Genomic DNA, 14,065 nt, shown 5'->3' on the forward strand with positions numbered 1-14,065 from the left:
GAAGGCCTGAAACAAAGGCTATGGAATAAGGAAGTTGGGTAAAGCTCTTCCACGGCTCTTGCCCCACAATCTTTTGGTCTTCATTGGCTGCTTGCCTACCTCGAGCACAGGTTTAATGCCAGCTGCCCTGGGCCCTGTAGTGCCTCTCCCTTCTTTACCCCAGAGGTGTCCAATCTCTTTCAGCCTAAGTTCAGTTGCAGAGAAGTTCTTGGAGTTACATTCCAGAGTAGAAAAAATGGAATGGGTAGTGTGTCCCTCCAATACAAATATCTGTCAAGGACTCTGTACAAGGTGACCACAGCTGTGAGGAACTGGATCTGAAGTGGGCAGGGTCCCACCATTACTACCTCCTCTCTCTTTTAAGTCATATGATCTTTTGAGAGGCCCAGGAGTGGGAGAACCAAGTTATAGTTTTGACTGTTCAGGTTTTGCACGTTCTGTTATATATTATTACATACAACTGTTTTGTCCATTCTTTTCTCTTGGGAAATACCCATTTATGAGCCCTTGTAAATATGTCACATTGAGAAAGCCAAAAGCACTGCCCGTGTGGTTATTTACAATCTAGTGCCACATGCTGCCTCCTAGAAAAAATAACTTTGCATGAACAAGGTTTGTCTCTTCTTAAGGGCCCCTTTTCCAGTGGGGTATTTGCCCATTCAGAACATCAGTACATATCATCCTAAGGCTTCTGAACTTGACTGGAATCCTTACATATTAAAATGCAAGGTGAGTTTGGAAGCCAGTCTTTATTATTGTAGATCAATAACTACAATTTGTTAAGGGTTTTGGTGTGTGCACACATGTGTGCATGTGTGTTTAAAGAGAGCTTTGTTCTTGTCACCAGCCCAACTTGGAACAAAAATAAATTTTAATTGTCCAAGAAAATTGCTTTAGGCTTCAAACATTGACGATGGTGGGCAAGAGAGGTATTTTATGCTCTTAGGGTTTACCTCAGTTTGTAGCTAGCAACTTGCGTGCTTTAGAAATTAACACCCCAACTGCTATCTGCTCAGTCTTGCAGTGGTTTCACTGTAGCCCCAACCAGCTCCATACAGGCTTAATCTGGCATTGTGTGTTCTGCTTTGTTACCTCCAGCGTAGATTCCAATAAAATATTTGATCCAAATGATCTGTTCCCAAGCTGGTAGGGATTTTGGTATGTTGAAGTGGGCAATGATACCACCCTTTTTGAACTAAGCATCCTTTATGCATTTTATCATAGTCCATCTGCCAAATAGGCTGGAATCCTTTGGCTACTAAAATGGAGAGGAAAAGTAAATCTTCTACCACAAGTAGGCATCTAGTGCCTGCACTGTAATTGTTTGACCTCATTCTGTTACTGTGAAAACTTGCTTTATTCTTCTTGCTCAGATTTGTCCACAGGAGTCATATACCGGAGAAGGATTGCAACATGCCAGAATGTAATTCCACAGATTTTAAGGCAGGTAATTAATTTCAGACAATGCTGGAACTTGCTGGATTTTAAGCATATAGGGAACCTCCCAGGTGTGTGCTTGCATGGGAAATTCATTTGCTAGGCTTGTGAATTAGGAAGGCTTCACTATCCTTTGTGCTCAAAGTGACTGAATCGTGGGACTACATTTCATTAGGTCAGTAGCTAAAATGGTAATTTTCTCAAACAAGCCTGAACCCCAACATGAAAGGCTGAAAACAGCTTTAAAATGTTAATGTGAACACCTGAAAACGTAAGAACATCCTTAGGAATTTTGTTCTAGGATCAGAACAAGATGGTAACTTCTTCCCTTTTACTTCTTGTGTGCTGAAGTTCAGATCAACATTTTGGATTTATGTTCTGTTATGGATCATGTTCCATTTTGTGAGCTGATGACTTCAAATCTTGATCCTGTATCTTGAAACTTAATATATTTAATTTCTTTGTATCACATTTCTGTTTGCCTTTTTCATGCCTCATCCAGATGGGAAAACATAATATTTCCAGGTACCAAACAGAATGTGAAATGAACTAAATGTTTTGGCTGATTCTGTCTTGTATGTAACTCTCTGCAAATGATTTCTGTTAAAATCCATTCCTTGAAGCAGGATGTATAAGCACCTAAAATGACATACAAGTCAAGTTGATGCTTTATTTGAAATGTTGTAGTTAGCAAACTCTAACAGCATTGTGCAATAAGAATAGGTCTTCACATGTTTGCATGATTTTATCACTAACTACTAAAGTTAATTTGTGCATTAATCTTAAGGGATTCCTATTATTGGTGGGTTTTATAAGTAGTTATAACTATTAATCATTTATTATATGAGGATGGAACCACATGTTTAATGTAAGTAAATTATTCTTTCTTTCATCAAGTATGTTGACATTATTGAAACATTTAATCATATCTAACAGATCAGTGTCCTAAAAGTATCTGAAGTCTACTTAGAAGAGGAATCTTGGCTTAATACGCAGGAAAGAATTATGTCAATGAAGACTCGGTGTCTCACATGGACAGAGTATGCCACTCTTAAAGAAGAATCAGTCTTCAGAGAAAGCTTGGAGAATCCAAACTGGTAAGTTACAGATGCTTTATGTGGTACATCAGGAATGAGGAACCCCAGGCCTGGGGGTAAATCTGGCCTTCCTGGGATCTCGGTCTGGCCCTTTGGTGATCCCCAAATGGCTTGGCCCATCTCCCCCAACAACCAGCTGCTTGGTGGTTTCTTGAACTTTGTACAACTTTTTCCCCATTCTAAGAGGTTGAAAAGACTTATCCTAACGTTTAGTTATTGGCAGTAAGAGTTTGAACTACAACACATTAGCATTAAAAGATGGACCTGTCTCTTTCACTCCCCATTGAACACTGGAATGCTGTCCGTGCGAGCTGCTCCAAAACTGAATTCTGTCCTCAACCTGAAAGAAGATCCCCTCTATGCTGTTCATTAAAAAAAAAATAAAATCACATATTGTCTTTTTTACTCCAGGACAATCTGATGCCTTTGTCCCTCGGAGAAAAGGGGCAGCCATTATGCAGCCAGTAGCTCACAAGGCATAATTTTCTTGCAGATCACTAAGTGAGGCCTGCACTTAGTGATGACGTTGTGACCATAAGGACAAGCATAGCCTGCCTGCTGTTGGTGAATGCCTGTGGAACATGCCTCACACTTCAGGAACAGGTTGCATGTGCTTTTTGGGCACCCAAACACTTTCCCTCTTTTGTGCTGCTTCCTTGCACAAGGCTTGCCTACAGCTGCTCTGCTGTGTCAGAAATGGGTGGGTCAGAACTTCTGCAGGCAAGCCTTGTGTAAGGAAGCAGCACAAAAGAGGGAAAGTGTTTTTTAAACCAGAGATGGGCAGTGCACGGCCCTCGAACTGTTGCTGAATGTCAGCTCCCACCCGCCCTGGCCAGCGGAGTCAGTGATGAAAGATTACAGGAGCTGAAGGCCAACAACCACTGGAGGGCTGCAGATTCCGCATCCCTATTTTAAACATATTTGCTGCCTGATTTCTCTAAAGCCACATTTTCACTTTTTGCTACAATAATGTAATAGGAAATAGAGGAAATATTTGCAAGCTGGTTGTGCTCTAAAAAAATAATGTTTGAAATTCTGCAGACAGGGATATTCACAATCCAATCTCCAGCATACTCCTATGTATCATTTCACAATATTTTCACTCTTATGCATAGCTTATAACTTATTCTGATTTGTTAAGTCATAGATAAGAGCAAATAGATTCTGTGGGCCATTGAATGCCCTAACGCATTGGAAATCTGCCTCTTCAACTTCTTTCAAGTGTTGGCTTGTTTAGTCTTTTCCTCATTGTCTCTGTCTTTTTGTGACTATTGATCCTTTTCTGATAAAATTGTCCAATAAAATTGAGTGACTGATAGGAATTTCTTGAACTCCATTCTTCTTAAACACAAGTTCAGAAATTTGGTGGCTTTCTTAAAATGAAATAGGAGGTTCTCAGGAAGCTGCATCCAATTACACATTTCTTGACTTTTCTGTGCTACCCTTAAATCGAAGTAAAAAGTACAGCCCAAGACTTGGGAGGCCTGGGAAATCCACATCAGTGCTGAAGGCATGCATCTGTCTATTTATTTATTTATTTAGTTCATTTTGATACTTCCCAGTAGCCAGAATTTTCTCTGGGCAGTTCACAAAGTTAAATGTCTCTTGCCTGTTGTAAGAATCTTTTGCTTTCACTGTATTTTTTAAAATTATTAAATCTGCAGATGGCATTTATATTTTAAAACTACTCAATAGAAAGATGCGGGGCAGATTGTAATGGGCAAAAAAGATGCCCAGCTGCCTTGTGCACAAGGACTAGGACAGGTGTCACTTTCACAGGCAGGGAAGCTCCATAACACTTTAGCTGGTTTATTAAGCAAAAATATGCAGTTGTAATCTGTAATGCTCTTTTCTTAAGCCATAATACTTTCAAAATCAAATACATTCAAACTTTGCTGGCTGAATGATTTTAGGCCAACTCATATGGTAGATTTATTTATTGCCTTTGTTCTGCTGAAAAGCAACAAATGTAATGAACACTTGATAAGATAAGAATAGGAACAGCACCCGGCAATAATTGCAATGCAAGAGAAGAGAAATGTCGCCTATAAAATGATCTTGAATGAAATGCTCGACTGTAACATCTGACTCACTGCAATAATGCTTCTTTAGAAAGCCTTGAGAAGGAATAATGAAACTAAACAATAATCTTCCCCAAGTTAATAAACTGTTAATATTGTGAAAGATTATAGGAATTGGCAGTGCAAAGACATGTGGATTTTTTATAGCTCTTCTTATGCTCACTCAGTTTTATACCAGGAATCTATTCAATAGCTTGTGGGAATCTAAAGCAAATACTTGTCACTTTTGCTCACTTAGCTTCATATATCAAGCACTAGGACAGCCTTCATTCAGGCATCGCTTCACTGGAGTGGGAGCTGTTTTCCCATGGTGTGATTCCATTCTATTGAGGGATGAGCATGTAGATCTTGTAAGCATTCATCCTCTGGAATTTCTAAGAGTAATTACATAAACATCAGGATCTAATTGGTTAAGAGGACAGGTGGAATAGGCGATAAAGCATAGCGGGTTTAGCTTAGATGTTAACTTAATGCTGGTATACACTGGGGGGAAATACCCCTGGCATAAAGTAAAATCTGGGCTGGGATATGTGGACTATGCTTTGCTCTCTCAGTGTGGTTAGAGTGTAGGACTGGGGCCCAGGAATTTTGGATATAGTTCCTACTGAAGCCATGAAATTTACTAGGGGACTTTGCGCCAGTTGGTGACATTGAGCCTGACCTAACATTCCTTGGTTTTCTTGCAAGAGGAAAAAAGGCAAGGCATAAACGTAATAAATAAAAAAGCCCTTGGAGACTGGGAGAAACATGGTATGTCCCTTTGATTCACAATTACATGCAGTATTTTCTGATTTGGGTCTTATGATGCATTTCTCCTAGCTGGTTTTCTTTTAAAGTTTCCTTCGTGTTGATAAATCACCTAAGGCAATACAGAATTGACCCACTGTCTCTGGTAGGCATATGAATAATCTTTGGTTGTTGTATATCCAGGAGAGACACTAAGAGATTCAGTGAACCACTAAGTTGCCTTGCAGGTTTATTGCAAATAAACACATCACTGTCAGGTTTACCCCTCTAATTTCTGGAAAGGTACTTCTGCCCACGTGGAATGGTCTGGCTGTTTTTCTTACGATATGTGATGTTGGCAATATAAGTATTCAGTGAAAACATCAAAAGAGTTACTGCTTTGTGTACTTCAAGTTATATTAGCATGTGGCCAGCTGTGCTGAAGAGGAAACCTCGTTAGTGTTATTGCGGATTATTAAAGACTTGGGTGCATTTTCCCCCTCCCTTTCTGCATCGTCTCCAGCATCTGATATATTTCATTGTAGGTGGAAAAGGGCAGCTAACTTTCTGTTAATTTGTTCCAAGATGATGTTCCTAAGGAACACAAATGATAGACAAACAAATGTACATATTCTGAGGGTGTTAATAACAGATGGGATCTGCAGCAGAATGTTGCACTGTATCCTGTTCAGCGTCCCAGCCAGCCATTTTCTCTAAACAGGCCATTCCATTTTGCCCTCACCAGTTTTCTCTATTTCTTTTCCAATTGACACAAAGCATTTTCTGACTATTGAGCATGCCTAGTCCTCACTGGGCTGTTCTTTAGATGTAGTTTTGCTCTCTTATATTGTTTTAAAAGGCTTTATAGATTAGATTGCCTGCTACAGATGCTCAGAGTTAGTAGACTGGGGGAGAAACCTCTTGGCTGGAGAACTGACGTGAAGCATACTTTCTTGGCATGCTGGAGGTTGCTTGGAAGGGCTTCCATTTTGCTCATGTTGATTCAAGGAATCTCTGCACTTGCATTAGCTTGCTTCCAACACCAAGAAAAGCCAAAAATGGTAAGAAAGATATACTAAGCAAGAAGGATCAATAAACAGCAAAACTAGGAGCAGTAGCCTTGTGAATAAGTTCACAACAATGCCACAGAAAGACATTGTTAACTTTATATGTGAACTGAAAAACAAGTTTGTTTATTTTGGAAAACAAAAACTCTTATTTGAGGCAGCCTTGGCACTGGGAGATCCCTTGGTGAGGCCTTGCTTGATTGGTCACCATTCATTTGGAAGAGTGGCAATTGACAATTCCTGTGAAAATGTTTGCAGTGCATATTTACCAAATATCTAAGGTTCTTTTGTTTGTCTTATATCAATCAATGGCTTGAACATTTGTGATTTATTTATTTACTCAGTGACGTATATAGTGTGGCTTATATGTTTGGGGGATTTCTTTTCCTTTTTGCAGGGTGCGTTTTGCCTCCTTGTTAGTCTTCTTGCCTACCCTGCTTTTTAAAGTATGCTGGCATCACTTTTGACAGAGTATCTGAAAAGCACCCCCTGAATTTATAGCAGCAGCTTTTGTTCCCTTTGAACTTATTTATTTATTTAGAAAATTTCTATGCCACCCATGCGCCGAAGCCTTGGGGCGGCTCACAAAACATTAAAATATAATACATTAAAAATATAAAACGAATTAACAATATAAAATAAAATAAGTCGCCCTGGCCAAAGAATTATACCTTGCTGAAGCTTTGTTCTGTGCCATTAACTGAACTTTTCCCCTAATCTGCATCTTCGGCAAATGGGGCCGCATAGAAGTTCCCTAAATAAATAAATAAAAATAAATAAGGTAACATATCTTTCTCAATAGTCATAAAAAATCTAGAAGGCAGACAGTCCAAGTTGGTGTTCTTTCTGCTGCCACAAGCTCACCATATCCCTGGGAATGAAAGTAGAAACATATCTATAGGAACTTCAGACAAATTGGCCTTTGATCCTTGTTCTGGGGAAAAAGAGTTTCTAGACATCTTAGCCCAAGCCTCAGGGGAAGGTTTGGCTTGAAAAGCCCAAATTGAGTGTTGTTGTAGAGTGAATGCTTTCTAAGGTCTGCAGATTTCTGTTAGGCTGGGAGAACAATAGGGAACTGTTTTTTAATGAGAATTAAACTTTGGTTAATTGTAACTGAAGTTATGTCAATGCAGCTACAAAGGCTAAAAGGTTGACTAATTTTGGCTGTATGCTTTGAGTTGTCTGCATTGAGTATTCCATATTTGTATGACACATGAAGCAGAAGACCTCATTAATTCTAGAATTTAATCTCAACTTGCTTTTCATATCATCAAGGTCATATTGAGAAGAGTCTCCTATTTCTGTTTCCAGCTCTTGCAATTTTGTAATTAAAGAAGCATGACATATATCTTCCATTGCTGTTTGCACACCAAAAATTCTAGGGGCACCTAAAAATGAGACAGCAGAATTCTGCTTTCTAGGAACCTCAGCTCTGAAATGATTGTTTAGAAGAAAGAGTTACTAGTCTTTATGATTGTAAATTCGCTTGAAAGTTTACAGGCCTTCCTTAGCAAAATTACAGAAACTAATTATAGGCAGCCAATTCAGCTCCAGCCAAATTGGGCTTTGGTGAACCATTCCTGGTGCATCCCAGGGTGAAGCAGGTTTCCTTCCAAAGTGATAGAATTAAAGTTTGAGACTGTGGAAGCTCTGCAATTCAGCTTCCAAAAAACAGCATAGTTTTCTTTGAATACTGATGGTGGGTGGAGAAGTGTTGAATGACTGACAGGTCCACCATCTAATCATAGGCAATGTTTTACCAGGGTCATTACAGTAACTGTGCTTCAGAGGAAGACAAGGGTGGGACTATGAGATGGCAACTCTTTCAAAGCCATTAGACTTCACTCTGAGAATGACATTAAAGGTTCATTTGTACTGGAATGCCCATGAGCCCCCAAACCTGGAAGCTTACGGCCATGCAATGCGAAGCAGGAAGAGTAGTAGAGGCGATCTGGGCCTTCCCATCCTCCCACTCTGCAGCTTCACCAGACAGGATCCAGCTGAAGCCCTCAGAGGAGGAGAGGAAGATGCTGGACCAACTTCAGAATATCTCAAGTCTTTCCGTCTCCTTCCTTCCTGCACCACTTTTATGTTCTCTGAGGCCACTTTCCAGACCTTGGAGAGAAACTGGCATGGGTCTTTTCTCACTGACTGTGAGGGGATGGAGGAGAGGGTCAGAGCTGTTATTTCCAACTCTGAGCACAGTCCTCAGCCTTAGATCTGGAAATCTGAAAAATATGGTGTCCCTTCAAATGTTGTCTAGGGGCAATAGAAATCATAGGATCATACAGTCGGAAGGGGCCTAGCAGGCCATCAGGTCCAACCTCCGGCTCGGTGGAGGAATCAAGTCTCCCATTCAGATTCCAACCAGGCGTAACCCTGCTTATCTTCCAAGAGTAGACAGGATCAGGCACTTCAGGCTCTATGAAAGCATAGGATCGCTGCTAAACTGTCTTTCAGTCATCATAGCTCCCTAGTTCTTACTAAAACTTTGGCAGTTCCCTTAAAAGGAAAAAGAAATATAAGAATAAAGGTGCATAATACAAAAACGCTGCACCTAGATTTCTGGAATTTGGCAGGCATAATTGTTTACTTAGGTGCTACTATTCCTGCAAAGTTCATCTACTTCTGACAAGCAGAAAAACGACTGCATTTTTTCCCTTGTAATTTCCTATGATGCATGAAGCTTTGGCTTTCTGCGTTTGGGTCCCTGAGTTGCAGTAGATGACCTCCAAATAAACCCGTACTGTATCAGGAATCAGCTCAGATCTTCTGGTAATGCACAGATCTACCAGGAGCCATCACAGTTGCTAAGTTTTTAAATTTATGTATTTTAAAGTTGTTATATCCTGCCCTTTTCAGTGTCTCATTTAGTCATGCTTATTCTGGAATTAGGAATGGGTAGTGAAGTAGCCCAGTTTGCCAGCGACACTAAGCTTCTGAGGGCAGTTAAAACCAAAAGGGATAATGCAGAACTCCAAAGGGATCTCCCCAAGATGGGAGAATGGGCACCAAAATGGTAAATGCAGATCCGTACCCACAAGTGTAGAGTAATGGTGATAGCATCTGAACCAGCAGTGAGTGAACAAGAAAGGGATCTTGGGGTAGCAGTGGACAGTTCGATGAAAATTTCAGCCCAGTGCTCAGCTGCTGTGAAGAAGGCAAACTCCATGCTAGGCACAACTAGGAGTGGAATGGAAAATAGAACTGCCAACATCTTAGTTCCCTTGGTGTGACCACACTTGGAATTTCATGTTCAGTTTTGGTTGTCTTACCAGAAAAGAAACATCATGGAGTTGGAAAAAGTACAGAAAGGGGCAACAAAATGATCAAGGGGCTGGACCAGCTTCAGCAACTGGGACTCTTCAGCTTAGAAAATGTAAATAAGGGGAGATATGATAAAGCTATTTAAAATAATGCATGGTATGGAGAAAGTAGAACATGGGACTAAAACCTGGGGTTATTCCATGAAGCTGATGGGTGGGAGGTTTAGGACAGAAAAGAGGAAATGCTTCTTCACACAGCCTATGGTTAAACTATGGAATTGGCTGCCATGGGAAGTGGTGGTGGCTGCCAGTCTGGTTGGCTTAAAAGGGGATTGGACAGATTCACAAGGGGAGTGGCCATCAGTGGCTACTAGCCTTGCTGGCTGTGTCCTTCACCAGAGGTGGCATGCTTGGTTGCATCAGTTGCTGAGGGGCGGGAGGCCTCGCATCCATCCTTCAGGGAGCCTGTGGGCAGCTGGTTAGCCCCCGTGAGTACTGAATTGGATTGACCTTTGGTGTGATCTTATGTAACTAGCAGAAGCAAAATAAATGATAAAAAATAGGAAGGGAGAGGAAAGAAAGCCCAATGTTACAAATCATGCAAGAGGAACAATGTAGTGAAGTAGACTTCCATAATTTATGTAGGCTGTGGGTGCATAATTCATATTGAATTTTTTTATTTTTAGTACAAAATCCACATTGCAATGGAAAGAATTAGTTGGTAGATGTATATATTGGGTTGAGAAATCTGTTTTCCCAGTGACTGTTTGCATACAGTTGTTTCTTTTTGCAACACCTTTTTATAAAAATGCCCACAGTTTCTAGTTCAAGTGAGAGAATCTTTTCTTCAGACCCCCATGTATTGCACACATTGAAAAGCCATTTGTCACCATGAAACTTCTAAAATTATATGCAAGAAAATCTCAGGAAGGCTCTATGAGTTATATATTTTCTCAAATGTCAATCTTGTCGATTTCCATCAGATTTCTCATTCTCTCTGGGATGATTCACACACTGTGAAATTGTCCTGATTCATGTGAATAAACAGTAAGTACAAATAGTCTGCTCAGATGAACAGTATAACAAGGAGGAGGAAAAGTTGTGGAAGGCAAAGCAGAAACTTTCTTGAGCAGGGATTTCCATTATGTTTTCTTTACATGCATCACTGGTTGGGGCATGCTGGGAATTGTAGGACTTCGGTCTGCCTAGACCTTCATAGGATTGTCCTCTAAGATGCAATCTTATGCAGGCTTAGACAGGGAAAAGTTGTGCATCTCCCAGCAAGGCCCAGGCAGCCAGATTAGTTGGGCATGCTGAGAGTTGTAGGACTATTTTTCCTCTCTGCACTTGCATTGGATTGCACCCAAGTTGCCTTTCTTCCCAGTTCAGTAGATAAAGCAAATGGACTGCTAAGACCAGAGCAATTTTATGAAACTGATGATGCAGAAGGCAAGGTGGACAGAAGAGCTAGGAATGTGTTCAGATACCACACTGAACAGTCTATGGAGGGCTATTTCAGTTGCTAAACGTTTAAAACAAAGACATCAATGGTGCCAAACAGCCTTCTGAACTAAAATGCCAGCAAGACTTTTATACTGAAGATACTTTAATTAAACTCCAGTCACAAAAACAATTAAGCCAAATTTGCTATACTTTTAAGGAGTCAATAATTTAGTAGTCGGATCTCGCTAATAGACTTCTCCCTGTGACTGTATGGTTGCAATGATGCTGCATCACCCAGTTGTATGCTGTGAGAATCAATCTGAGATCAATATTTTCTGTGAGCTTTCTGTGTCTTTTGGAGGCTACGAAAAAGTAAACTAGCAACATGGGGCTTCTTCTCATGTTTACTTTACCAGGTGAAATAACCTGCTAAAACTCATTTGCCTTCAGTTGCCACCTCTGAGGAGAAACAAAGGTTATTGGTTGCTTGACTAAATGAACGCTTTTAGTAGGCAAAGTCTTACAGTCCTTAGAACAATGGAAATGGTATCATTAATACCTCCGTTTTCAGGCCTGCTAGGCCTTGCCTGGAAGGTCCTGGGGCTTGGCTTTTAGATACATCTGGGCCTGGTTCAGCTCTGATCCTCTTCAGATGTGGAAGGACATGCAACACTGGCACATGTGCTTTGGAAGCAGTATGATGGCCCTGAATTGGACGTGCGTAGTATAAATCATCTTCGGCCAACAGAGCAGTGCTGCTTGCAGCATTTCAGTTTGAGCCATCTCAGGCCTCTAACCTGAGGGATCCAAAGCTAAGGTCTTTCCAGATCCAGATATTCAAGTGCCTGGCCCTGTATTGGCTGTGACACTCTGCAGTTGCTTAGCCCAACTACCCAGGCAGCTCAGAGTGGGGACAAGAGGCCTTGGAGGAAGAATTGGGAGCTTTATTTATCCCTGCAATGTGTAACACTATTCATGCAAGAAGAAAATGCATTTGAAAACAGAGATGAAGTACCGTTCAGCATTATACTGGGTATTTTTTTTAGTACTATGTTAATGGAAAAACTCAATAAACTAATGTTGAAACCAGAACACTCTATGGGTAAAAAATGGTGGTTCATCATTCATAAAGATTCTATCTCTTACCTGTTACCTCTTGAGATGGACACAATGAATGTGAGTGTACCTCATGTTGGGCATTCAGGATAGGTTAGACCAGGGGTCGGCAACTTGCGGCTCCGGAGCCGCATGTGGCTCTTGAATCCCTCTGCTGTGGCTCCGTCGCTTAAAACACGCGCTGGCACAGCCGCTGATCTGCTCGAAGCTCCACTCAGGAACCCACCGCTAGCTAGTTAAGTAAATCAGCTAGTTAAGTAAATCGCTACATTCCTCTGCTAAACAAGCTTCCTGCAGGCTCTCATGTTACGCGAAATGCTGCAGAAAAGATTCTTTGTCCCAATGTAATCTCCTTCATCTGAATGTTAAAAGCTGTGCTTGGGACCTGTCACAATTCACAGCACTTGACTGTTTATCTGCTAATCAGTCACTAAACACACCTATATCTCCAGCACAGCGGGATCCGTGCTGATTTACTGAACTCCCCCCTCCCCCACCCCCGTAGGCCAACCATGGATAAATCGAAGAAAAGTTTCTGAAGAAAACCAAACGTTTAATGGTACGTGGGTAGATTCATTTGCTTTTACTGCTGACGAACTTATGGGGTTTGCTGTTTAACGCATGCAGCCCTTTAGCACTGACTTTGACTCTTCAGGAAGCTGTTTTCCTATTCAAAATATATGAAAGGAGTCCTACTAATTTATAATGTTAAATTAAAAATAACAGTTTTTAGTGACTGAACAAGAGCTGCAGCTAAACCATAATGAAGATATACATAGCATTAAGGTGAAAAACGATATATGCAGTGTTATCTTCACTTTAGATGCCAAAAGGCTTTTGCGGCACACGGTGTTTTCTTTTGTGTGGGAAACGGGTCCAAATGGCTCTTTGAGTGTTAAAGGTTGCCGACCCCGGGTTAGACATTCCATGGGTGTTGAAATCTTTCAAGCTTATTTTCCTCAGTACATCCAACATGTGTCAATGCATGCTTCTTGTTACACACTTGTTTTAGTCTTTTTGTCATCAGTATTTTAGGGAGTGGGTACTCCATTAGTGTAGATATGTACCGTTTTGTATTGTCCAATCAAGTTTGGTCTTCATGGCTTCTGCTGGCTTTTAGGCTTGTGGTGGATGTATTATCAGTGCCTGATCTTGAAGACTGGGCATTTTTCCAAAGTCCTACTTCTGTCCTGGAATAGAAAATAGATTTGGGCAATGCACACAGCATATACTTATTCCCCCTTGGCCACCAGTGCCCAGGCATGGTCTCCACTAACTTGGAATATGAGATGATTGGGATGATGTCTTGATTTGATGATGGAGAAAAACTCAAAGGAAATTTCGCAGAGCCCATTTGAGAGCCTTCTTTGTGAAAGTGATGAAATAAACGGATGTCTTATTTGCCATCTTTGTGTCTGCAGTATCATGAAACAAAGCTTGTTTATGTTTTGTTTTGCTAAAGAGATATTATTATTATTATTATTATTATTATTATTATTATAACATTTCTATGCCAGATTTTATAGTCTGGTTTTGAGTCCTTTTGTGGCCTACAGGATTATTTCTATGAAGTACCTTCTGGTTGAAATCTCCTGTATCCAAACCAAGCTTGACTGCATATCCGGTTGGGATATTGCATTGAAGGTATCTGGTTAGATGATGGTTATTTGATCAGATTTTGTTGTGTTTCAGTCATCATTTAATCTGCTCGATTCTTACCTGTTGAAAGAAGTTACACACCTGTTTATTGGTCACTATTAATATGCTGCAGAGGAATGGTGGCATGGCATCAAGTCTGGAGACAGTAGTTAGTTTTTTCTAAAGAAACCTTC

The 14,065-nt window shown here is 40.6% G+C and overlaps 1 protein-coding gene across 4 annotated transcripts in view; it reads left to right on the top strand.

Moving 5' to 3' along the window:
- The window catches only part of PRELID2 (PRELI domain containing 2), an 84,837-nt gene that overhangs the window by 15,757 nt on the left and 55,015 nt on the right, over positions 1 to 14,065 (top strand). For all 4 annotated transcript variants that reach the window (XR_006417026.1, XR_006417025.1, XR_006417024.1 and 1 more), the window contains exons 3-4: positions 1,374 to 1,447; positions 2,374 to 2,534. Coding sequence is in view for 1 of the 4 variants with exons in the window: in XM_044454328.1 (XP_044310263.1) it covers positions 1,374 to 1,447; positions 2,374 to 2,534 (235 nt within the window). In the remaining 3 variants the exon portion in view is untranslated. The remainder of the gene's footprint in view (positions 1 to 1,373; positions 1,448 to 2,373; positions 2,535 to 14,065) is intronic.

Source organism: Varanus komodoensis, unplaced genomic scaffold (assembly GCF_004798865.1).
Source record: "Varanus komodoensis strain SLA01 unplaced genomic scaffold, ASM479886v1 scaffold7_3, whole genome shotgun sequence".
Taxonomy (NCBI): Eukaryota; Metazoa; Chordata; class Lepidosauria; order Squamata; family Varanidae; genus Varanus; species Varanus komodoensis.